Genomic DNA, 27,241 nt, shown 5'->3' on the forward strand with positions numbered 1-27,241 from the left:
TTATAAAAATGGTTGTTCATTGGTTGTGTAACTGTAAATCATCTGAGCTGTCTTTTTTCCTTGTTTTGCATAGACTGTGAAGTATGAAAAAGAACAGATGCTCACTAAATTGCAATTTGATTTAATTTGTTCCAGACTCTATAGATGATTACAACAGAGGATAACCGAAGGGCTGCCCAATCCAAGCCATTTAAGGATTCAACAAATCTTAAATAGAGACAAAAGAGTTTGCGGCATCCTAAAAATGAACATTTATAAATCTACAAAGGGAAAGAAATTCTCTTAAAGCTGCCCATAGTTTAGCACATACTAAGGAATGTAATCCAGTACAGGTTAGGGTTGGCCTTCCATGTCCACAGATTCTGCATCCAAAGATTCAACCATCCATGGCTTGAAAAAAAATGTTTTAAGCCAAAAAGCAAACCTTGTTTTTGTCAATATATACAAGGGGTCAAAAGGTTTTGCCTCCTGCATCAAAAAACACTATGAAAGAACCTATAACAGCAGATGTTGCTACAGATCATTGCCTGAATTATCCTCTACACAAAACTACTATTTGCACCATCATATAACCCGGGCATCAAAACCATTTTGGAAAAATTCAGGGTTTTGCTCCGGGACCTATGAGCTTTAAAATCATGAGTCCCAGAGCAAAACCCTGAATTTTTCAAAGTTCAAGTCAGTGAATCTGAATCCACATAGGTTGTCTTTCAGAGGTCCAAACAAGTAAAATTCTGAAGGGGCCAAATCAGTGCTGTAGAGTGGGTGAGGCACTACTGACCAGCCCATTTTTAGGAATTGTCTGGGCTGTGAAAACTGACGTGTGGGCGTGCATTATCGGTATGAAGCTTGATAGAACAAACGTCTTTTACAGGTCTCTCCTTTCTTATTGCCTCCTTAAGTCAATTGCTTGGGAACCCACTTAGCACACGCTTTGTGATATCCCAAGTCAGCAATAATTCCTTGGACAGAGCCATACGAGACATTCAATGCATCAACATTCTGAATTGTAACGCGTCTGTCTCCTCAAATCAATTCATCAGCACATTCTCGATTTGCATCTGTGACTGATGTTGTCGGCCTGCCACTTCTCGGTATATCTGCAATTTCTGTTTCTCCGTTTTCAAACTTCTTCACCCAACGCTGCACATTGCTGATGTCCATTACAGTGTCCCCATAAACATTCTTCAAGCGATTATGGATTTCCTTGGGTGCACAACCTTCTTTTGCCAGAAATTCAATGACGGCTCTTTCTTTTAGCTTCAGGTTCATGGTTCTAATCAGTCAATCTGAGAAAGAAAGGACTGTTATCAGTAGAGTAAGGCTACCTCTATCATATCATGCATATCATATCGTCCAGTAGCTGTGAAAGAAATAAAAGTTAGAGCAATGGAGGCATTACTTTTTGAGACAACCTCGTATATAGATATGGAATAATGGATTGACATTACAGTAAGAGATTCCACCTAAATATTAGGAAGAACATCCTGACGGAAAGAGCTATTTTACAGTGTAATACACTGCCTCAGAGTGTGATGGAGAATTTTAAGCACAGGCTAGATGGTCATCTGTCGGGAGTGCTTCAATGGTGTGTTCCTGCATGTCAGGGGCAGGACTGGTCTTTTCCAACTCTAGGATTCTATGATAATGGGACTTGCATATCAATATATTTTGGTATTCATAGGGTGTCCTGAAACCAAGCTCCAGTGGATACCAAGGGCCAATTATTGTACTTTCGCCCTTGACAGTATGTTTCTGATCCAATTCATGTGTTTTCATTCAATTTTCAGGAATGCTGTAAAAAAAAAACCATCAATAAAATGTACGAAAGACTCGTGTAAAAACGTCATTCTGTAAAGCCGTGTATTAAGTGACCTGTGTCATAATTCTGCTCCTGTGTATAGAGACTGATTATCCCTTATAAAAAAATGCTTGGGAATGTATTTGGATTTTTTTCCCTGTTTTGGAATTCCTCCAGGCAAGGGCAAACTTTAGCCCTCCAGTTGTTTTGGACTTCAGGTCAAATTGTGGTACCTGAAGTCCAAAACACCTGAAGGGCCAAAGTTTGCCCATGCCTGGCATATACACACAAAAGTCTAAAAACAATATTCATGTATGTCTCATAGATGTTCTACATAGCCTGAAGATAATATAATTCATAACATTTTTAATCACTTATGTCCATGAAACATTGCACAGGCTATTTATTTATCATGTCAGAAGCAAACTGAGGGTACACTTTATAAACACAAAAGTTAAAAACCTGGCATTATGCTAAATTTCCTTTGACCAGTAGCTAGCCACTTGGAATGCCTCTGGAGTTGCTATAAAGGTCCTCCAGTGTGCATGTGGCAGGGCTCAGACTGCATTGTAATAGGTGGTCTAGGGTTTGCTCTTCTCCACACTTGCATGTCGTGGACTCCACTTTGTAGCCCCATTTCTGAAGATTGGCTCTGCATTTTGTGGTGCCAGAACGCAGTCAGTTCAGCGCCTTCCAAGTCGCCCAGTCTTCAGCATGTCCAGGAGGGAGTCTCTCATTCGGTATCAGCCACTGATTTTTTTTTGTGGTGTCAGGAGTTACTTGAGAAACTGCAAGTAACTTCTGGTGTGAGATAATTGACTGTCTGCAAGGATGTTGCCTGGGGGGATGCCCAGATGTTCTGATGTTCTTACCATCCTTGTGGGAGGCTTTTCTCATGTCCCCACATGGGGAGCCAGAGCTGACACAGGGAGCTCATCTGTACTCTCCCCGGATTCGAACCTGCGGCCTGCTGGTCTTCAGTCCTGCTGGCACAAGGGTTTAACCCGTTGCACTGCCGGGGGCTACTTGGAGCCATGAATTGAGGTTCCAAGTGTTGGCCTGCCACTTTTGGACTCTCGCTTGCTGAGGTATTCCTGCAAGTATCTCTGTAGATCTTTAAAAGCTGTTTTCTGATTTAAGGAGTTGGCGTGCTGGCTGATATCCGAACAGAGGATATCAGAAGCGACTTACAGTATGGTGCGCACTGAACTATCAGAAAGCAGAGGTGCCTCTATCTCAGCCAGGTGATAGTATGATAGCTGGGTCCAGAAGCTCCGAACGTTACAGAGATGCTGCAAAGGCAGCTGTGAATAAGGAAAGAGCGGGTGGAGTAAGAGTGGGGAGAATGAAGGAAGGATAGAAAGGAGGGGATGCTTAGGGTAAGGATTAGGGCAAGGTTTAGGGTTTGGGTTACAGTAAGAGGTTAGGGTACGGTTTAGGGTAACGTTTAGGGTTTGGGTTAGTGTAAGATTTAGGGTTTGGGTTATGGTTAGGGCAAGGGTTTGGTTAAGGGGTTAGGGTTATGGTACGGTTCAGGGTTAGGTTTTCACCACTAAAGAACTCTTACATTCCTTATTTCTCATGCCAGTAAAGTAATGCTCAAGATCCTGCAAGGAAGGCTCCAGCAATACATGGAACGAGAGTTGCCAGATGTACAAGCTGGGTTTAGAAAAGGCAGAGGAACGAGAGACCAAATTGCCAATATCCGCTGGATAACGGAGAAACGCAGGGAGTTTCAGAAAAACATCTATTTCTGTTTTATTGACTATTCTAAAGCCGTTGACTGTGTGGATCATAATAAATTGTGGCAAGTTCTTGGTGGTATGGGGATACCAAATCACCTTGTCTCTCTCCTGAGGAATCTGTATAAGGACCAAGTAGCAACAGTAAGAACTGACCATGGAACAACAGACTGGTTCAAGATTGGGAAAGGTGTACGGCAGGGTTGTATACTCTCACCCAACCTATTCAACTTGTAAGCAGAACACATCATGCGATGTGCGGGGCTTGACGAATGCATGGCTGGGGTAAAAATTGCTGGAAGAAACATTAACAACCTTAGATATGCAGATGATACCACTTTGATGGCCCAAAGCGAGGAGGAGCTGGGGAGCCTTCTAATTAAGGTGAAAGAAAAAAGTGCAAAAGCTGGGTTGCAGTTAAACATAAAAAAAACCAAGATTATGGCAACAAGAATGATTGATAGCAGGCAAATAGAGGGAGAAAACGTGGAGGCAGTGACAGACTTTGTATTTCTAGGTGCAAAGATGACTGCAGACGCAGACTGCAGCCAGGAAATCAGGAGACGCTTACTTCTTGGGTGGAGAGCAATGACCAATCTTGATAAGTAGAGACATCACACTATACGATGAAGATCCGTATAGTTAAAGCAATGCTATTCCCAGTAGTAACCTACCGCTGTGAGAGCTGGACCATAGGGAAGGCTGAGCGAAGGAAGATAGATGCTTTTGAACTGTGATGTTGGAGGAAAATTCTGAGAGTGCCTTGGACCGCGAGAAGATCCAACCAGTCCATACTTCAGGAAATAAAGCCCGACTGCTCGTTGTAAGGAAGGATAGTAGAGGCCAAGATGAAGTACTTTGGCCACATGAGAAGAAAGGAAAGCTTAGAGAAGACAATGATGCTGGGGAAAATGGAAGGGAAAAAGAAAGAGGGGCCAACCAAGGACAAGATGGATGGATGGCATCCTTGAAGTGACTGGACTGACCTTGAAGGAGTTGGGGTGGTGATGGCCGACAGGGAGCTCTGGCGTGGGCTGGTCCATGAGATCACGAAGAGTTGGAAGCGACTGAACGAATGAACAACACATTCCTCCTATATTATCTGTCTCCGGCCTGGCTTACATTAGCTGTCTCTCCTGCGCAAACAGCCCTCTTGAAGGAGCAATGCGGCATCTCTGTAATGCTCGGAGCTTCCGGACCCAGCTATCATACTATTACCCTCAGTGGACAATAATATAAAATAGTAATAATAATAATAATAATAATAATAAGGAATGCTAAACTTGTCTCTATTCCGACTACCCCGTTCAAAATGTGCCTTCTTCTTCAATATCTTGAGTGTTTGGTTTCATATTATGCAACATCTCCAGCTCATCCCCTGTTTGGATATCAAACAGCATGTCAACGACTTAAATCAAGAAATAGTTTTCTAAGATCTACAGAGACACTCGCTGGAACACCTCAGCAAACAAGAGTCCAAAAGTGGCAGGCTCAAACCCAGAACCTCAATCAATGGCTGATACCAAATGAGAGACTCCCCCCTGGGCACTCAGAAAACTGGGTGACTTGGAAGGCACTGAACAGACTGTGCTCTGGCACCACGAGATGCTAAGAAATGGAGCTACAAAGTGGAATCCACGACATGCGAGTGTGAAGAAAAGTAAACCACTTGACCACCTGCTGCAATGCAACCTGAGCCCTGCCACATGCACAATGGAGGACCTTCTTGTGGCAACACCAGAGGCACTCCAAGTGGCCAGACACTGGTCAAAGGACATTTAATCGAATACCAAGTTTGCAAACTTTGTGTTTTGTTTGTGTGTTAGAAAATGCAACGCAACTGTTTGGTCTGCCCCTGACACGATAAATAAATATTACGCGGTCAAGAAGGAGCAGAAGAAAAAACGTTATCTGCTGTTCATTGCAATCTACCTGCTTCGTTTAGGCCTGGACTACATCTCCCATCTCTCCTCAGCCTAGGAAGATTTTCCCGCCTCTTTCTCTTCCGCCTGAAACGGCGCGTGAACACAGTCCAGTTACCCGGATGTGGAGAGGCGGCCCGAAGGAATGAGAAAAGAGAGACCCGCCCTCCTCGGCTCGCCCCTCCCCCTCCCCCCTCCTTGTTCAAAATGGCGCCGGCGGCCTATGACGGGTGAGTCTGGTCACGTGGCTGAAGCCTTTTTTTCTCTCTCCCTCCCCATCTCTATGGTTTAGTCAGTAGGAGGCAGAGAAGGAAGAGGCGGTGGGGAAGGAAGGCGAGCGGAGAGGGACGTGAGGGAGGGCCTTTATGACCCTTCAATGGGAGATTGCGGGGGAAGGAGAGGAAAATGGCAGTTCAAGGCGCCTCAGAGAAGGCCTCTGCCTCCCTCCATCCCGAAATGGCGCCTCTGGGCCTCGCCTGTGGAAGGAAAGAAGGCAGCAAAGAGGGAGCTTTTGAGGCGGAGGAGGCAAAATGTCCGAAGGAGCCTGAGGGAAGGCGGAGAGAAGAGGCGGGCTTCCCCCTCTCCCACTTGGCCCCGTCCTCCCTTTCCCTCCCTCTCCTCTTTCCCTCCTTTTTCCCTTCATGAAAGGCCTGGGCGGGGCTTGCCTTTCTTGCCAGGCCAAGGAGAAGAAGAAGGCCTGCCTGGTGTCTGCTGCAAATTGAGGAGGACGACGTCGTCGTTGCCATCATTCAATCGAAATGTGATTCCCACCATCAACCCGTCTGTTTTCTTCCTTCTCCCTCCAGGATGATGGATGTGTCTATCGCACCATGGCCCTGGCTGAGGTAGTAGTTTGTGCTGTTGGTCGGGTTGTGACATTGCCCGCTGTGGAGATAACTGCGCAAGCTACTGCCTTGCTAGTGCTGGTGATGATCGGCTGCGGAGGAAGACGCTGGAGGATGAAGAGCCCTTTTGTTTCCTTCCAGGGTTGCTTCGGGATGCCAGGCTTTCTCATTGTTCTCAGGTGGCATATGTCTGAGGGCCCTTCCACACAGGCATATAACCCAGAATATCAAGGCAGATCATCCACAATATCTGCTTTGAACTGGAATATCCGAGCCCACACTGCCATATAACCCAGTTCAATGTGGATTTTATTCTGCTGTGCGGAAGGGGCCTAAGGACCCTACCACACAGCTTTGAACTGGGATATAGCAGTGTGGATTGAGATAACCCAGTTCAAAGCAGATATTGTGGGATTTTCTGCCTTGATATTCTTGGTTATATGGCTGTGTGGCAGGGCCCTTAGTCTCCTTTAGAAGAGGGAGGGGAATTGTTGTTTCTTTAAAGGATCTGAACTTGAACTGCTTGAGTACTTACTTGTGTGGTCCCTTAGCAAATGCCTTATGTATTTTTTAAATATGTCAGTTTTGCATCAGTAACAGACTGACAATGGCTATTTCATAAAATTGTTGTGTGCTGACATCACCAATCTTTTGTGGATAACTGGTATGTGTTGTATACCTTGCATGTGGTAACATCTCAACACTTATTTATTTATTTACAGCATTTATATGCCGCCCTTCTCACCCCGAAGGGGATTCAGAGCAACTTATAATATATATATTTTATACAATATATTATATTAATAGCATAATACAATATCAGTATTATATATTACTATATTGCACTATACCATTTTATATATATCATATAAATGACAGATATATTGTCTTTAGATGAGGAATAATATATTAGGTTTTGATATATCATGAAGCAAATGAATTAATGTCCATCCTTTTAAATGATGACTTTCAGATATATTTGAATTATAATTGCTATTGAAATTTGGGTTTGAAGGGCACATGAATAAAACACATTTTAAGATATTAATGTTGAGTGCCCTTTGTGTACAGTGTTTCTTTAGGCTGTTCTGCTGCATGTAAGGAAGACCTTTCCATATACTTGAGGAAATCTTGAAAAATCTTTTTAAGTCTCAGAAAAGGTAATGCAAATACTGTTTTTAGTTTTGTAAAATGAACATAATTTTGAATGTGATTTTACTACTTCTTGGCAGGGGGTTGGATTGGATGACCCACGAGGTCTCTTCCAACTCTATAATTCTGATTCTTTCTAGTAAAAGGTGCTATAAACTAGTGTTCAGTTTTATAATTCATTTAAATTTAAATTGTCTAGTGTGTAGAAGTGTCTAAAAAATCCCATCCCTGTGTATTCCAAAAGCACGGAGAGTAATAATAAAAAGGTCAATAAATATTCTAATATCAAAAATCTCTAACTTTATCAATTCATGCTTCTGGTTATAATGCCAAGTTTTAAACTTTGTGTTTTTAAATACATTACAACTATACTCTTGGTTTGCTTCTTATACGATAAATAAATAAATCAATTCACAAAAATAAAAATATCTAATGAAGAACATATCAAAATTGTTTGGAGAGGAATTGCTTTTTTATAGACCTAAAGCTATATAACTCTAGTTTAAGTTCATGTTTAATAAGTGTATGTGTTTTTGTGTCTCTTCAAAGAGTTGTAATATAGTTACTATTTTATGCAAGACATAATGGAAAATACAAAACTGAAATAATCAAATTGTATGATTATTACAGATATTGTCATTTGTTAAACTGAAATTTGTATTGCAATAATAAATATAAAGTTATTCATTAGAAAGCAATAATGTATCTTTACTTGTGAAAGTTCATTGTTTAAAACTTATTGGGGTTCTTTCTTATATAGTTGGCCTTCTTAGTTTTAAAATTCATTGTTGTCTTAATACAATTTTGTGTGGTTAGAGCATTCAAAAGTAGAAATATTAGGTAATTTTAGAAATTGTTAAATTAAGCACATATTCCAGATTTGAAATTCCAGTGCCTTACGGCATGAATTTACAGGATGATACCTTTAAAGAGAACTTTATTGATGAATAAATTGTGTTTGGCACTAGCCAGACAGTGGTGAGAAATGTTTAGGTTGTGATACCTTGCTAATTTTCATTCAGCCTTCTCCCTCCCCCCCCCCCCCCCCACCACAAAAGTGTAGCAAAAACTTGGACGTGGAAAGTCTGATCAGATGCATGAAAGGAAACACAATCTTCTCCCACCATCTTGCAGTAATAAATACATCTCTCAGTATTGTTAAAACAACAGAAATAGTTTAACAGTGGTATCCCATGAAGAAAGATTGGGACACATGTTTCCAAATATGTGTGATTAATATTGCAGTTTTTTTAAAGCTAACTTCAGAAGGTTGGAAAGGATCTGTTTAAACACCAGGAATTTATTTTTGCAGGTGAAATAAACTTTGAAATAATCTTCACAGATTTTCTCAAAACAAATTCATGTGTTGTTGCAATACAATTCAACTTTTGTTATTGAGCTAACTTTGATGTTTGCATTTCATTAGTAGTTCTTTCATTTTAACTCAAATGCTGGGAACCACATTTGACCTCTTCATTATATATAATGTTTGAACATCATACATAATCCAGAATACTCCTAAAATACAAAATTGTCCACACTGGTCACTGAGATAATTATTCCTTTGCTTTCTGATGGTTTACTTTGCATAAAATTTGTTTCATGCAAAAATTATTAAACATATCATGTTTAACATTATTGTTAGGCTATGCATATGAAGAATATATGAAACAATGAATTTTGTTTTTAGATTTTGGTGCCATTTCTAAACTCATTAAATTGTTATCCTAGTAAATCTATAACAAGCATTGATTTTTAAAAGTTGTAAAATCTGTCATAAGTACAACAAAGTATAATAGAATTCCCTATTAATTAAATTTATGTAAATTGAAATCTTGCTTTAAAAAGTTAGATATTCTCTTAATTCCTGTGAATTTTGTCTTCTTTTTTTCAAAAATAAATGAAAGGAATGTAAATAAGCATATAGCTCAATTCATTTTAATAATTGTGCCACATTGGCATCTGTAAATAGATAATTCTCTGGAGTTGAGGTCAGTATAACACACCTTTTTCAAGCAGAAATTGTTTCTTGAATTCAGTAACTAAATAGAGGAAATATTAACTTGTGCAAGAGTTCATGTAGTTTCACAGTAGATCTACATGAGAAAGATGGTAAATAAGGAGTGTTCTTATTTTTAATGTATGAACTAATGAGCTATCAAAAAGATTTCAGTGTTCATAAACATGAATTTGAGGTTTCTTCCTGCTCAGCAGTTGGAAATAGTCCTTTCAGAAAAAATGCTTTCTGTAAGTGGAAGGAGACTTCCAATCCAACATATAAATTAAATTTCCTTCTAGCTATAAATGACAGATACATTGTATAATATTGGAAAGGGAAAATGGAATTTTAGTTAGTGGGCTTTATTAAACAAGCAATGTGACTGCTTTCATTAGGGCCAAGAGTCAGACCTTTTGCTACATGTTGAAGAGAATAAGAACCTAGCCCTTTAAAAACTTTTGTTCTTTTTTCTTTAAAATATTTATACGAGTAGCACAATATTTGTAAGTGGATCTGTAGATCTGAATATCTGTGTTTGCTGTGTCTCAGAGAAATACTTAACAAACATTCATACTGATGTTATAAAGGTTTTTAAAATTCATCTTAAGGGGTCTAGTTGACAGGTACACCTAAGTCAGTAAATCAAATTTCAGAGTAGGCCTTTAGTCTAGGGGAGGGGGAAGTGGCCACAGGACACATGTGCTCACCTTGCCCAAATGGCTCTTTCTCTCTTGCCCCACCTGAAAACCACCAAAAGTAGCCATTCGCCTTTGAAATAGATTACAGAGCTCTTCTACTTTTGTTAACATTTTTAAAGGATTTTTAAAATTGTTGTCTTGTCCCAGGGAAACCATTTGCCCCTCCCCCCATCCCAGGAGCAGAATGACCTATTGTGTTTATTGTACCTTACATACTTAGTCTGTGGTCAAATCAATCACCTTAAAGTTGTTTAATCAATAACCATGAATTAAATGCCCATTGTTACAACCATCTTATGGAAAATCTTATGGCTTAATACAAATGGCATTGGGGTGGGGGGGAGAGAGCAAGACTGTAGTGTTAGGAAAATTTTGAGTGAACTATTTGTTTCTACAAAAGATTTCACACACATATATATGGGAATTCTTCAGCCTATCCCAACTAATTCATGTTTTGATGGTACCCAGCTGCTTAAATTGCATTGCTCAGAGATTGCCTTGATCCCCAGGTGCAGGTATTCCATCTGCGATGCTCTGAAAGACTATTTACAGCAGAGGTTAGGCCAGTGATTGCTGGGATGGAAAACTCATTTCTCAGCCTGGCTTTTATTTACACTCTTATTAAAGATCCTGTCACTCATGTTGGAATGGCAGCTAGTGGCTGCAGCAAGCATTTGGCGCCAAGCCAAGCAGAAAAATTACCATGTTGATGAAAGATAGCCTGCTTCCATTTTAACCTTTCACTGTTCTGTTCTTTCCATCTACATTTACTTGCATGAAGAAGAGTGATTATTGAGCAAGATAGATGGCAGGACAAAGGAGTAAGATAGGGCTTGGTAACAGTGGATTTCAAAGAAAACCAGCAATGTGCCACCAATTTGGAAACAAGACACTGCTTTGTTAGTGTGTAATTGCCCATAAATTTATAATAAATTATTCCAGTGTGAAGAAGTGGCACTGATATTATTTACTATATATAGGGTGGGTAAGGTTACACAATAATTGCACTGGCCAACACACATACTGGTCCCTCAAATGTAAGACCTAGTCCAGGCTAATTTGACCTGCTGCTTCCAGAAATGGCACCAATTTTCCCTATCAGCTCTAGTTTTTGAGTTATAGAACATAATGCCATATACCAGCCCTTATCTGCTCACCCAGAAATAATGACAACTATATTTTAAGAAACTAGAGTTGATGCGGTCTATCCAATACAATTTTCTGAGTGCCTCAAATAACCCCAGGAATTAGCCTAAAAACAAAGACACCAAGAAAACAATTGTTTTTGTTGGGCTGCATTATTCTGTTTTAAATTTATACAAGTAACACAAGGAATAACAGGGACCATTCTTAAATGTGTTCTAAATAGTGATTCCTTTGAGCAAACCCATGGAATGTATAGAGTACAATGACATCATTTTTACTATAGTGTAATACTGCCACTTGGGTTTTGCAGAATGTGTATTCATACAGTAGTATCTTGTACTCTTTATCTCAAAAATATTGGAGGTTAAAATGGTATTAAGAGAGTTGGTAACCAAGGTTTCTCCCTCCCCCCCCCCCCATAACCTGAGGCAAGTGCAACAAAGGATATGATGACATCATATTACATCATGCGTCTACATCTCTATCACTCATAAAGGGTCAGGCATATCTGATGATATTCATCATGGAGTCTGTTTAGTTAATGCGTTGAGGAGTTCATTTACCCGCACTAAACATTAGACTTAGGGTCGCCCTAAGTCTGAAATGACTTGAAGGCACAACAACAATCCTAATTTAACTTGATCAGCTCATCAGCCAGAATCAGGCCCACACTTCACATTGACATACTGGCATGTTTATGTTGTTTAAAATTATTTGCCATTTAAGATATTGTGTTGTTCTTTCAATTTTTTGCACTACAAATAAGATATATGCACTTTGCATAGGAATTCATTCATGTTTCTTTCAAACTATAGCTCCCCTCCCCCCCCCCCCCCCCCCACTAGTTAGGGACTGTGAACCAGCCCTCTGCTTAAAAACTTTGAGGACCCCAGGGCTAGAGCAAAGCAAGAAGACAGCAAGTTGTATTCGGTGTTTGTTTTTTTTAGCTCTAGATTCTGGCCTATTCTTGTCTGTGTTGAACAATGAATTTTTTTTAGAAATTCCAGATTTCCCCTCCATTTTTACCAGGCCAGAGTATACATTATGCATTTGAGTCTATTAATAGATATGTTACTGCCTGTATCAGTACTAAGAATGGAAAACACTTGAGAAGCTTGTATTTCAACTATTGGCCCTGCATTTTCTGTTGTGCAGGGAGGAAATAAAAGGTTGGAATCTTGTTGGGAGTTTATTTACGTGTCAACATTGTACATAAAATGCCATGCGCTCAACCCCAATCTCTCCAGTCACTTACCAGGAAGCAGGTGCTGCGATTGATGGGAGTCTGTTCCCATGTCAATTGGGAAGCAGCTATCTGATAATCCCCTCCCCTCATTTGAGCAATTGGGGTGACAATCAGAAGCAGGGGCCCTGTTGCAATTAGTTCCAAAGATCATTAACAGGAGGAGATGGTGTTAAGCAGCTTCTTCCCAATCAACATAGTTGTTGGAAATGAAACTACTTTGCACTGAAGAGTGAAGAATACCTCACATTGGGGAGTAGATAGTTTGTGTGACCTGGAGTGTCAACCCTCTATATCTCCAGACTTCTCTGTGATGTAAACTGATACTCTTAGAGATGTTTTCTCCACCTTTTTGGCTTCCCATGATTCCTCTCTTGACCTAAGAAGTAGCTATGTTAGTAACATAATTTTTTTTGCAGAATTATTACAATAAAGCTTAATGCTACATGTACTCTTAACATGAATAACAGGTTCCTTGATTGCAGGGGCTCCTTCCTGGGAAGTGGAGATTGGGGGATTTCATGGTCCCTACATAGACCTCATGTAGGTTACATAGGGATCATAAATACAAAACAGCCATTAGGACCTTAGTTCTTGGTTACACATTCATAACAAACAAATGATTCCAGCCAAAATTATTTTGCAAGAATCTGAATAAGTTCCCACTTCAAGTGGACCACCTTATTTCATAGCATTTTATTAAAACACTGGCTTTTGTAGTGATGCCAACATTATCTGGCATTTTGTCATGATAGCAGGGGGTATTGTGTTGTGGAATAAACCTTTATAAGTAAATAATTAGAAAATGCTTGTTTTCAGTTAGATTTGAGCATTGCTAAAAAAAATGGGAATGATGGGCTACTGTCACCTCATGGTAATGTTTCTCCATTTAATTGATCACTGTGGTATTTTTAAATACCTAGTAAGCATTTAAGGCATGTTACTATAGCAGTATTTGTAATATCATTGTAGTCGAAATATTTGTGTGCCAGATTCAAAATGTGCAGTATATTTATGAGGAATTAATTTCCAAGGAAAGTAGTAATAGTAGTACACATTTTGAAAGATCTATCAATTTATGTTAAGGTCAGCACACACAACTGGAAACACAAAAAGCAATATTTATCTCATAATGTAACATAAGCTAATAGCATACAGAGTTTTATAAAGAGTGAGATTATTTGTAATAATAACTTTTCAAGACTTGTCTGACCCATGAAGAATTAACTCAGCATAACTGTAATCAGTGGTAACTTGCATTCCCAATCTGAATTTTTAAGATTTGGGGTCCCCCCCCCCCCTTAAAAACAAGGGATAGCATTGAATCTTCAGTTTCCTTCTGACTGCAGCAATATCCATATTCTAAAGACCCGTAATTACAGATTTCAAGTTTATTTTCCCACACATCCATGAGCTTGTCAAGTTCCCTTTCTTTCCAGAATGAAAAACAGGGTTGCTGAGCTTTCCTCAATGCACAGGCAAAATAATATTTAACTGAGTTAAAGATGCAGAAGAGTATTCTGCCAAAGCCTCTGTTATTGGGTTGTTGTCGGTGTTTTTCAGGCTATATGGGCATGTTCTGGAAGCATTCTCTCCTGACATTTCGCCTGCATCTATGGCAAGCATCCTCAGAGGTTGTGAGGCCTCTGTTATTGTCTGCAATGAAGAACTGATTACTGTTATCTCTGTATTTGCAAGTGAGGGATTGGGCTGATCTGGGTCTGTATCTTATTTGTTCGTCCAAGCTAGAGAACAACCACTGAATCAGTTAAATTTACTATGTCTTTACTCACCATATAACAATTGATTCAATGGGACAAAACAACAGTGTTTATAATAACGACAGATTATCAGTGTATATATATAATATCAGAGAGCCAGTGTTACATAGAGGTTTTGAATGTTGGACTAGGACTTTTGAGATGAGGATTAAAATCTTTGCTTGGTCACAAAAACCAATTTTGTGACCTTGAGCAAGTCGCACTCTCAGCCTCAGAAGAAGCAATGACACGACACAGTGTTTGTGTGCCATGCACAAGGAATGCACACTAACACTGCAATTGCAGTGCTAGGTAGTGAATCCTTCCCAATCCCCCCTAATTCCTAATAAATTAATACATTTCCACTTACTGGGATAAATAATAAATAAAATAAATTCCCACTTACTGGGACATTCCTCAGTTCATTCAGAAAGCACCTGATGTTCCCACCCCCTCTCCTAAGCAATCTCCAGTGGAGATACTGAATCAGGCAATCAAAAGCACTGTTGGGGATAAAACAAACAGAATTATTGATTCTTCTCTTATTCTTCATCAGAGACTCCTAAAGCAGGGGCATGTGAATTGCAATCTTATATATTCCTGGACGGGCTCCCTCATCATTGGCTGTGGTGGCCGAGACTGAGAGGAAACATAGCCCTAACATCTGGAGGATGACAAATTGTTCACCCCTGTTTTAAGGGCCAGTACACTGATACATTATTGAAGAGCCAGTGTTGCATAGTGGTTTAGTGTTGAACTAAGACTCTGGAGTTGAGGATTAAAATTCCCACTTGGCAACAGAAACCAACTGGGTAAATCACATTCTTTCAGTCTTACTGCCTGTGGCTCACTACCTAGGAAGAAATCTTGCCAAGAAAACCCTGTGATAGTTCACCTTAAGGTTGCTGTAAGTCAGAAATGCCTCAAAGGCATGCACACAAACACTAGTCCTGTTCTTAGTGAAAGTTTCCTGGTCGGGGGAAACTAGATCCACAATCTTGCCTAAGGAAAAAAAAAACCAGCTGTCATTGGCAGAACACTGGAAGCGGACCTCTTCCCAAAGTGTTCTAAGAATCTCTAGGTCGGGCGTCCTCAAACTACAGTCTGCCAAGATTATTTACCCAGCCCCTGCCCTAGATTTTAGACTCACCATTTGTGAGTCACCACTGCCATTTGTGCCTGCACCTGGACTTTCTTTGGAGCCAATAAGAAAGGGTGTTGTGGGTCCGTGTGTATTATTTCCTCTCCTTTTGTTTTTGTTGTGCCAAAAGTAAGGTGGATTGATAGGATAGCACAGAAAGTGTAGAAGGCAGCAGAACAAATTAATGAACAAGAGAGAAAGAAAAGGAAGGAAGGAGAATGAGGAAAGAAGGATGGAAAAAGGAGAGAGAAGGAAGGAAAAAGTGGGAAGGCGGGATGGAGGAGGAGGGAAAGAAAGGAAGGTAAGGAGGAAATTGAAGGAAGGAATTCAGAAAGCATGGTACAGTGGTTTGAACCTCAGACTGGTTCAGAACCCACTGCATGATCCCAGGATCTGATCCCAGATTATCTGCTTTAAACTGGAATATATGAATCCCCACTGACAGATAACTTGGGTAAACAGATAATCTGGGATATAGGGGCAGTGTGGAAGGGCCCTCAGATGAAGACAAGGACAAACCCCTTTGAATAAATCTTGACAAGAAAACTCTATGAGAGGGTCACCTTAGGGTCGCCTTAAATCTGAAATGACTTGAAGTCACCAACACCATCAAACTGAGGGACCGTGAACTGGCCCTCTGTTTTAAAAGTTTGAGGATCCCTGCTCTAGGTCCTCCAGCATAATTCTATGATCAGCTTCTAGTAGAAATTGACCATGTAACTTACACTGAAAGACCTAGAGAGAACATATCAAATCTGTGAATAATCAAATCAGCAAAAGTTAAGTCCACAAATGTGGAGGACCAACTGCATTGCCAACTTGGTACCTCCTGTGTGTTGGTCTACACTTCCCACCATCCCCAGCAAACGGATATTTTTTTGTGTCGGGAGTGACTTGAGAAACTGCAAGTCGCTTCTGGTGTGAAAGAATTGGGCATCTGTCCAGGGGATGTCCAGCCCTATTGTGCACCATATCACCCTGAATACAGATTATTTTATCTGATTTTGTAAACCATCAGTCCTGATTTGTACTTTAGATGAATGATACATCAAGAATACCAGGGGGCCAGTAATGAATCCTAGCTGCCCTAAAGTCCAGAAAGCCACTGCCAAACAGAGGTGACAAAATTGGGTAGATGGTCCAGTGCTCTTACTCAACACAATTTTCTCTGTCTCCAATAGGACTTGGCAAAATGGGAACATTTAAAGTATCTACAGAACTCTATATTTGCAATATAAACAGCTCATAAGAAATCTCATAGTGTAGAGTTCTGAGTTTGGTTTTATACTTTGACTGGAATATTTCAAGTGCTTTTGCCAATCAGCACTCAACCACACTTAAAAAAAAAGCTCACAGCAACACTGTCCAAAATAGAGAGCCAAAATAAGTTTTTATGTTTATTTTTTTACAATTTCATTTTAAAACTTTATTGTGCATACATTTTCCAGCTCCCTTCTTTATTACATCGCACTGAAAAGTTTCAAAACACATAAAATATATCCCTTTACTAAACATTTTTGTTCTCAGGTTACAAAAAGTTTGACGTTTCACAGTCACAACGCTTAAATACATTGATCCAATCCTCTCGTTTCCCCCCCTTTAAATCCAACAGATTCTTTTTTATTGTGTGGAATGCTGAGCCCAGAAAATGGTACATTCCTTCAGTACAGTCACTGTGCCAACAAAGGGATCAAGGAAATGGCAGCTGCTGAATTAAAATGGAACACAATGGAACGATAAAACAAAGTGGAGGTTGACAGGGAAAAAGCCTCCTTCAAGTATAATATAGGTAGAATTTGGCAGAATTATTGAAGAGGTATTTGGCCACTATCTACATCATTTTCAGCGTATCATCTTCACACAACAGGAAATCAAACTGATGAGAGCAAGCAAGATGTGGGGAGGAGGGAGTGCAATCTTTATAGTTCTCAACATAAGCAAACTACAAGAGTGCATATGCAATGGACAAGAGAACTGAGATGGGATTTAGGAAGGTTGTAGTGTATAATTCAGAAAGACAAGAATCAAAGCTTAAATATAGGACAGCATTCCTGAGCAATTGAAACAAATGGTCAGAAAAGTACTGAAAAGTTTCTTATTGAATAAGCTGAATTATTTCAAAATCTTTGTGAGTGTAGTTTCTTATTTTTAATTGATTTATTTTTCCTGGGTATTTTGTAAGTATTGAAAGGGGTCTCTTTATTGGAATATTTTTAAATTTTTAAATAATGTTATCATTATCACAGTTAGAAAGAGGCTAAATGTCATTCTAAAACTGATGAACCTGGCAAAGAAAAAGTTGGGCTGAAAGTTTAGGGTTATACAACTGCTGAAGCTACAGCAAAGTGAATGTACTTTGATTATATCTGGACAATGACTTCCATCAAGTCAGAAGAAAATTATTTTTAAGTATTAGTACACACATGTCAGTCAGGAACAAAGATCTGTTATGAAATTGTGACCTGAATGTTGTCATCCTGTGGAACTTGCCTTTTCCAAAAATAAAAATTGAAGTAACATTTGCATAGCCTCTGCTGAGCTTTGCAAATGTTTCATGTCATAGTTTATTAATACAATATATATTTAATATAGTTTATTAAACTATATTAATATAGTGGATTAATATAGGAGCCCCCAGTGGCATAATGGGTTAAACTCTTATGCTGGCAGAACAGAAGACCAACAGGTCGGAGGTTTGAATCCAGGGAGAGTGCGGATGAGCTCCCTCTGTCAGCTTCAGATCCCCATGTGGGGACATGAGGGAAACCTCCCACAAGGATAGTAAAATATTAAAACATCCTGGCATCTCCTGGGCAACGTCCTTGCAGGCAGCCAATTCTCTCACATCAGAAGCGACTTGCAGTTTCTCAAGTCGCTCCTGACATGAAAAAAAGAATACAGCACTAGGCCTGATGTCCAACTCCCCAAAGCCACTCAAAGCATATGTTACAAGTAGTGAGGCAGGACATTAAAATATAGCCAGTTCATCGGATGACAGTCCCAAATTTGGGATAAGGTTTTCAAGGAGGCTTCTTTAAATCCTAGCCACAGGCTCTTATAAAATGCATTCATCTAGAAAATGCAGTTTCAACAGCATCACTTTCAAACAAGTTTTGAAATATTTTATATAAATGTGTATTTGGAACAAAGGGACTCCAACTGAGTAAAAAGGATGGCTAACTGCATCTTGCAAGAGAGACTAAAATAAACTCTGCCACTTACTCTTTTGAATTCATTCAAGGAAGGGAAATGAAGTGTCATTTAGTATGCAGGAAACACAAATGTCTACATTTTCTTTAGGAATCCTGAGTAGGGTTTGGCACTCTTCCAAAAGTGCTCTTCAGTCATTGCAGAATTACATAGACAAAGCCATAGAAAGGAATAACATGATCGGGTCTGGTAATTTGGAGGCATAAAAACAAGAAACCCTAGGTGTATTGCTTTTTTTAAATAGGTTAAATCCTATGCCTGAATATCAGCACATTTTTAATACATATATATATATATTAATTTTTTTTTAGCATTCTACTGCTACATCTTAAATAATCTTTTGGGGAATATAATCTTCCATTGCACATTATGCAAATTAAGTAGCATTTGCAATTTTGTCCCTTAATCTGGATGAAACAATATAGAATCACACAGCACACTGTTTCATTTAAATGGTTCAGATAATGCCTTTTTGATTACTGATAATAAAAAGGAACTTTCTATCCATGTGATGTTTTGATGCCAAATGTGTTTAATTCCTGATATTGATCATTTTCAGACATATTGACTTCCACTCATGTTGCAGAATTGTAATCAAATGTGGCATGTCATCATGGTAGAAAACATTGACACTTCAATCTAGAGTGTTTCTGTGCTGGTAAATATCCTCCTTTAAGGGCTGCTACCAATGTTATAGTGAACTACCAAAGAGATTTTTCTTTTTACTGTTCTGGCACTACAAGTGGCCGATGCACAAAAAAGTACTTTGATAATCCTGTGGTTACTACACAGGATGAACAAAATTGGTAGCATTTTAAGGTCCAGATTGTATTACAAAGTGATGCTGATTTAATACTGAAGGGTACGAGATACTTCATAAGAATTAAGGAAACGAGACTTAAGCTTGGGTTAGAATTTGGCCCAAAATGAAAAACAAATATGTGTATTACTACATCCATGCCAGATTATTATGGAGGAAGGCAGAAAAGTAAGAAGTAGTAGTTGATTTCTACCTGTAGTAGAAAGGAAGTACTATTTCAAATAGGAAATTATGTCAGAAGTAGTTCTGATTTGCAAAAAGCCTGAATGATGAAATGTTGCTTTTTATAGAAATAGAGATTTTAGGAGACCTTGCTACAAAAACACATTATCGCCCCCAAACTTACATCATATTACAGACTAAGGATTTCTAGCTGGTTCAATTTTAGATTGAAATTTTATTTACTGTGGGAATCACTTCTTGAAAAATATCTCTACCTTTGTTATTTGATGCAAAGGTGGTTTGTGAAGTTTAATGGAGTAAATGAAATGTGTATTCTGGCAAAAATAGTACCTTAATCCTGTTAGTCAATTCCAATTTGAGCAAATCCATTGAATCCATTGTTGGATCATGAGTCAACAGACAAGTAATGTCTACTGATTGAATTAACCTGCTCTAGTTGGGACTAATAATAGTATGCAGGCATTTATAGTGTTTATTTTCAAGCTAATTCTATTGCAATGAGATGAAATGTAGAAACATGGGACACTTACAAGAACATGTGGCATTCTTTTATCTATTGGCAGCTTCTCGTTTGGGAAGAATTCAACACTTCTGAGATCATTAATCGCTTGTCTACTGTTTCTGACAGTTCATTTCTTCCCAGCTATCCAACATGACTTTGAAAAAACAACAAGCAAGGATATATTTCTATAGCTTCTGGCTTGCAAGGAAACACACGAATCACTCAACTGCTAGTCATTGGTAACCAATGAAATGATGGTTTAAATTATCCACATAAAACCCAGCCTAGAAGAGGTGATTTGTAGCCATGTACATATATAGTTCTTACTTGATCGTGTTTCTTACTGGAATGTTTACAGCAATCTGTTCTGACACTGCATTGATGTATAAAAGCATAGGTACTGAAAAGCAAGATGCTGAGGATTCTTGTCTTTTGCCAACATCCCTTTCCTACCCCATCTGAATTTGAAATGAGAAATATTGCTACCTGTCAATATAATCTCACAGAATCTGTAAAGGGAATTAATGCTGGAAGCATTTGATAGGAAAAGGAGAAAAGCTGTTCTTCTGGAGGAGACATTAATATTAGATTATTAATAAGAAAACAAAAATCTGCCAAATACCACAAAGAAAACAGTACTTGAATAACAATCCTTTCAACAGGATGTAACTTCAGGTGACAGAAGCATTCAATGAATGAAAAATAGCTGGAGCCAAATGAACTTTTTGATTTGCAGAGACATCTTTGCAAATAAGAATCCTCCCAGTCTGCTACATTTTAGTTGCACACATACACCAATTTTGACAACAACAAAAACAAAACACAAGAATACATTTCCCAATCAGTCTTTCTGTTCCTTCAGACACCTTTACTGGACCACAAGGACCGCCTTGTGCTGGACCAAGTCCAGGGAAAAAGTGGACTTTGTTGCATAAACACATCAAAGGATCAGTGATGTACTAATATTTTCATGACAGTGTGAAACAGCAAAAATGTAGAACTCATGTATATAAATAAAAACTTTTGTAATTTCTCCACTGAGAGTTTTTGAAAAAACAATAACTACATGTATCAGGCTTCATTCACCTTAATATCTTAGAATTTTAAAGTCATTTAAAAGTAAAATCAGCTGAGACTTGAGGGAATAGGGGCTGTCTTACCATTTTCAACTATGGTATTCCAAATTCATATCTCCAGTGACATTTCAGGCTACATCAAACTGCGAAAGATAAATTCTATCAGATCACAATTGGTCCTCACCAGGAGGGACATTAACAAGAAATTACTAATACTCTAGCAGCATAAATTGATGATCCTCTTATGCACCAAAAACATAAACATAGGGAAGCTTCTAAGAGATACCTTTAAATCATGTACAATTCAGCCCTACATTTCAAGTAGAAATAGCCAGGTTCAACCAAACTCAGTAAAGAATATATATGTTAGAAACACAATATTCTCATTTCTTAATAGCCTGTCTCTTCCATCAATTGTTACTAAAAAGCAAATGTTCCCTATTACTAGTATTGGTGCTGGTTTTACAAGAGTTTGTTTCCATGTATTAAAGGAATGACGTAGACAGAAATGTCATCTCCTGAACCCAGTCTATCGTTGGATATCCTCCATCCTCTGTCCTTCAGCACTCCTCTGGCTCGCATGACCAAATCCTGAGCTGCTAATGTGTACCTGTAGGTGAAGAAGAAAAATCCAGATATTACATGTTGGAGAAAATGAAAGTTTCATTGCTTACAGGGCAGGTAAATCAATCCAAACATCCTGTATTGAAGTAAAACTCATCAGTTGTGCTTCCATATCAAAGGCTATTCAAACTGAGCAGACTGTCAACCCTCAGTGTGGGCAAGGTAGTTCACAGTAACATATGTCTAAGCACAGAGAAGTATTGGGCAATGGGAATGATTTCTTTACTTGGCAGAAGTATGTGGTAATTAAGCAGAGAACCACCACAACACAATGTTGGTGTATAGTTGTGGGGCTTATAAAAGAGTCAGAAACCTATAAACTTGTGACACTGAAAACTTGTGACACTGTCTTTCTGTACATGCCTATGTACACACACACCATCAAGTTGCCTGTCAAATTATGGTGACCCCATGGATTTCATAGGGGTTTTCTTAGGAAGGAATAGTCAGAGGTGCTAAATGTTTGGTTTTATACCTATTTAAAATTCATATATACTTGGGGTCACGTAAGGGTTGGGAAAGGTTTAAGAAGGCCTGCTCTAGACCATACTCTATATTAGCGGAGCTTAGGGAAGGGCAAAATATGAATTCCATCATTTAGTCAACTGTATGTTTAACTGGTCATCCATGTAATGAAATCCTACTTTACATTTCATATTTTGTAGTATAAGATAACAGGAATAGAAGAAGCTACCTTAAATCAGACCATTGATCCAGCTCACAGCATAATTTATAGTAATTCTCAAAGATTACAGGCAGAAATTTTTCCAGAATGACCTGGAGTTACCAGGGATTGAATCTGGCAACTCTGTGTTTTACCACTGAGCTACACTACAATGTTGCTTTTAAAACTAGAATCAGCTGTGCCTTCTTTCTTCATCCTTTCCATAAACTTTTCTTATGGGTTTGTCCTGCACTCAGTAAAAAGTACAATTTAGAAGCAGAAGAGTCCCAGTATTGAGGGAAAGGAGTAATCCAAATGAATGAATGAATAATCTTTTCCAGGAAGCAATTCTGTCACAGAGAAGCCAAACACAGAGAAAAAGTGAAGTCTATATTAGCCACAAAAATGGCTGTGTGTGTGTCTGAACCATATCCTTGCAAAAGCAATAAAAACACCGGAGACTACAAACCTATGGGGGTCCTCAGGGTCACAATTTGGCAGGAAGTTAGTCACAGCTTCTGCCACTTCTTCATTTAATAGTACATCCCAGAGTCCATCAGTAGCTAAGATTAGCACATCATCTGGGCCATGTTCATACTGGAGAAGATCATACACTCGCACCTGAAAGAAAGGGGGAAACCAAGATATTTTAATGAATAAAAATAATCTCCCTTCCCCTCTTTAGAAAAACAACTTAATTATCCTAGTAGGTGATTTAAAGTGCTGAAACACAAGGCCCCCACCCAATTCCTAGGCCATCTGAAAACACTACCCTTCAGAAGGAATTTGGTAAAATAAAAATTGCAAATGATTGAATGTATTAAACAGGAATTATATATTATATTAGGGTCCATGTCAGTCAATTTTTGTCTCTGGTAGAAATATTCTGCCTTGCTCCAGAGCCAAGGAAGAATATTCATTTGGCAAACAACAGCAGGTATCATTTTGTATTCTGGTTGAACCAGAAGCAACCAAAATATGCAAAGTTTGGGGTATTCATGAGATTTGAAAAATTCTCTCATGTTAGAATATTTCTCACAGTCCTGTTCCTGGCTTTATTGGGGGTTGGGGGGAAGCAATCTCTAACATTCCACTGAATGCGCTCTATAATATACTCCTTGGCTGAGTTTCCATATTTCACTGAACCAGCATGAAGAGAAAGGTCATTCTGTTTTTCCAAGCACGTCTTCTGTTAGATACAGGTATCATAGTTGCCTGCCTTGTACTCCCTGTTGTCAAACCAACTGTCTCCTTGAAGTCCAAAAATGAAACCTTCAGGAGTCCTTCTGAACTACTAACCGAGCACTTTAATCACTCCAGCAATGGCTGTATTTTCAGAGAAGTGAAGTAACCTTGTCATACTAGACAAGAAGAAATTATTATCTGGACTAGGATTTAGAAGCAGCACCTGGGCAGTGATGCTGCATTATCCTTGTAGTTGACAGGGTCAGGACTCCACTGATGTGCTAGAAAATACATTTGGCATGACTCTGAGAGCAATTTATCTTCTGTTTGTGCTGCATTAATCTTAGAAACTGTGGAAAACGAAATGCTTATAGGAGTCTTCTCCAACCTCGTACTTCCATATGTGTTGAACTACAAATCCTGTAATCATCAAAGCCAGATAGCCTAGATTTATAGTCCAAGACATCTGAAAGTGAGGATATAAATCTTAACTCATTTTGTTCTCACAATAAAAATGATAAATTTCTGAAGTGGACAATATTATACAATAAGTTTTGCAGATTTGCTGAACTTTCTTTTTTGAAATGATTTGATTTTTACAGAAAGTCCCCAAATGTAAATTGCAATTATTTGCAATTATTGGCTCCCTTCCCCTCCCCTGCCCCCATCACAGAAGGCTGCTATGCAGAGGGCCAAGGTCCCTTATTGCAGTTATGTCCCAGTGTAAACCTTCAATCTGTCTTCTAATGGATAAAATTTGATTTTTGAAAGGAAGCAATATTTTAGTTTCATTTAATAAAGTAAAAAAGTGCTGTCAAAGATTAGAAACCAATGAGGAAGAAAAACCCAAATAGACTCCTAACTGCTGAAAACAGAATTCAAATGTCGGTAAACTCATTGCTGAGGTAGATATCTCCGGCATTTAGACACCAATATAAAGATAACACTGGAAGACCATAAATGCCACCTACTAAAATGGGGCTCATCATTTCCTCCCTCAAATAGCTTTTTATATGCTTTCATGGATTTACACTTCCCTTCTGCTCAAATATCAGAATGTCCTACCAAGTACATGGAGCCTCAATCTGTTGAGAGCCATGGAGATTTATCTACCTGACCAATAAAAAAATGGCATCAAAAGCCACATTTCAGTGCAATTATTTTTAAAAAGAGTTGCATGTAGTTTGGATGGGAATGGGTGGGAATGAATTAAGCATAGCCAGAACTGGTGATGAAATTGATTTGCAATCTTGAGAAACATATTCTAGGACATGTAATTTTAATGCTTTCAGATTTACATAGGAAATTGGGTGCAAATATGGCCTAAAGGAACCAGATCCCATCCCATCTAAGAAACTAAGCAGAGTCAGCTCTGGTTAGTAACTGGATTGCAGGCTGCCAATGAACACAGGTGCTAAAGCCTATATACCAGAAGAAGGAACTGGCAGAACCACCTCGAAGTATTCTTTGCCTGAGAAAACACAATTAAATTCATAGGGACAAGTCAACAGCTAAATTCAATGCACATACAAACAAACATGGTTGGGATTCCTATGTTCTATCTCTAAAACTCAAGCACCAAGTTGTCATTCATTCATTGTTTATTTAGTTATGAGTTAAATTTATAACCTACCTACAAATTGCCACAAATGCAAAATCATGCACAACATAAGCAGAAAATCAACATCATGCTAAATGTATGACACGTGAAGACAATTGCAGCCAGAAACTCTGCACAGTGAATATGGCAATTATCAAACACAATCAGTTGAAGCTATCTGCTGCATTAATGGGCAAGCAACATATAACTTAGGAATAGCTACTTAATGTATGAAGGCCCATGTAAAAACAACATACATGAAGCTGACTTTCGGTGACCCACTGCACATAAAAACAAGGAACCATTTGACCTTTATCTCTTAAGTAATGGATGAGAAGAATGTGTTGTCTTGAGGACCAAAAATAGCACCAAAACTGTATCAGCTTCAGAGATGAGCTTGAAAAGTTCATTTTTAAAAGTACAGTAATTCATTCCTGTCACCTGTTATTGGGAAATTAATTGTGGTTACTAATATCCCTATTTAGAAATTGGCTCAATTCATTACTTGTAATGAACAAGGGCCTTGGGATTGATGAAAAAACAGCAGAAAAATGCCTCTAATATAAAGTTTTAAAAAGGAATGAGAAAATGATATTAGTGTCAGTAGTTCAGTGACTTTGCTGCCTTTACCTTTGATGTGTCTTCATTATAGCTGTTCACTCCCACACCAAAATAACTTATTACCACATTAGTTGCACTATATACTTTCAAGCATTACAACTCTAATCAATGTAAAAAGTAAAGTTCCAGGGCTGAAGAACACTTCCCTCTTTTTGTTGTGCTGGTTTGCTGCCATTTTCCAGGTTTAACATCTCCTAAAACAGACTATATTTCCTTTGGGTAAGTTGCTGTTGTATGTTGTTTCAAGGCATTCAGTGCAGCATCCAACTAGAAACCAGAACACCTACTATTGGAATATACATCTATCTACCACCTGTCTTCTTTAGGCTACATCCAAGTAGATATGCTAATAATTTGTGTAGATTCAAAAGTTGTCATTATCTTTTTCATCCCTACTAGTCTTGGGTAACCTGCTTCCCTATCAACTAGAGATTGTCTGAATGCTACAGTTAGTCCCAACGAAAGCTGAAATAACAGGATTTATGTTAACTCATAGGATTTACCTCTAAATTTACCTAACTGGTTAACAACTGGCATGATAGGTTTATTTTAAAGGGGACTATCTAACAAGGTTTAGCCCATATATCATACAAACATAATAGTATGAATGAGAGGAGGGGAGCAAATCTCATCTACTATTTACCCTTGGCTTAGGAAGCTGATTGTGAATATTCTCTAAATGAGTTAAAAACATCTTTTGCAAGCTATACAAAGTTCAAATGATGAAATGCAATTCTTCAATTCTGAAGTAGCCTGTTCAATTTCATGGAATTTAAGAGAATAGTCGATGGAGGCAAAGCCTTGCACTAGCTACTTTACTACTGATCAATGAAGCTACTTCAGTGAAATAATTCCTCTCTTAATGGCTTTGTACTTTTTTATGCAAAGCATTATCTAACTCAATTTTCACAAACAAATAGGCAAGCTTTCAGTATCACCCAAGGGATTTAGATGTAGATAACAGTGCTGATCCTCAGCACTGTTATCTGCAAAAGTTATCAACTCCTTTCAGGGCGCTTCAGGGTTGTTGTTTTTTTAATACAGAAAACACCAAACAACATCATTCTGTTTTCTGCATGCAGCCAACTTTGAGCACCAAGTACCAACTGACCACTTTACAGTTCTATATGTTTCATCAAATGTTTTATGGGCTTTCTAATACATCTAAATGGCCATTAAATTAATATTTATTCTCTAACAATCCTAGGTTGCAATTCTGAACTTATTCACAAGAGAGAAACACAACAAGGCTTACTTCAAAATACAGATACACGTAGATCTACTTCTACGTAACAATGCATAGGGCA

General features: G+C 38.6%; 1 protein-coding gene and 2 long non-coding RNA genes across 3 annotated transcripts in view; 1 reads left to right on the plus strand and 2 right to left on the minus strand.

Annotated features, from left to right (window-relative positions):
• LOC137097191 (uncharacterized) lies at nt 1-1,849 on the plus strand. The gene is made up of 2 exons (XR_010910040.1): nt 1-606; nt 680-1,849. It is a non-coding gene; the product is annotated as an uncharacterized lncRNA (long non-coding RNA).
• Nucleotides 106-5,626, minus strand: LOC137097190 (uncharacterized). Its single transcript, XR_010910039.1, has 2 exons — nt 5,476-5,626; nt 106-1,289 (listed from the first exon to the last, which is right to left on the minus strand). It is a non-coding gene; the product is annotated as an uncharacterized lncRNA (long non-coding RNA).
• An 11,194-nt stretch (nt 5,627-16,820) lies between these two features.
• PPM1H (protein phosphatase, Mg2+/Mn2+ dependent 1H) overlaps nt 16,821-27,241 on the minus strand; it is a 107,173-nt gene continuing 96,752 nt past the window's right edge. Inside the window, exons 9-10 of the mRNA XM_060777538.2 lie at nt 22,998-23,149; nt 16,821-21,850 (exon numbers count right to left, since the gene is read on the minus strand). Coding sequence (XP_060633521.2) covers nt 21,703-21,850; nt 22,998-23,149 — 300 coding nt within the window. The 3' untranslated portion in view covers nt 16,821-21,702. The remainder of the gene's footprint in view (nt 21,851-22,997; nt 23,150-27,241) is intronic.

The sequence above is a fragment of the Anolis sagrei genome, chromosome 5, assembly GCF_037176765.1.
Source record: "Anolis sagrei isolate rAnoSag1 chromosome 5, rAnoSag1.mat, whole genome shotgun sequence".
NCBI lineage: Eukaryota > Metazoa > Chordata > Lepidosauria > Squamata > Dactyloidae > Anolis > Anolis sagrei.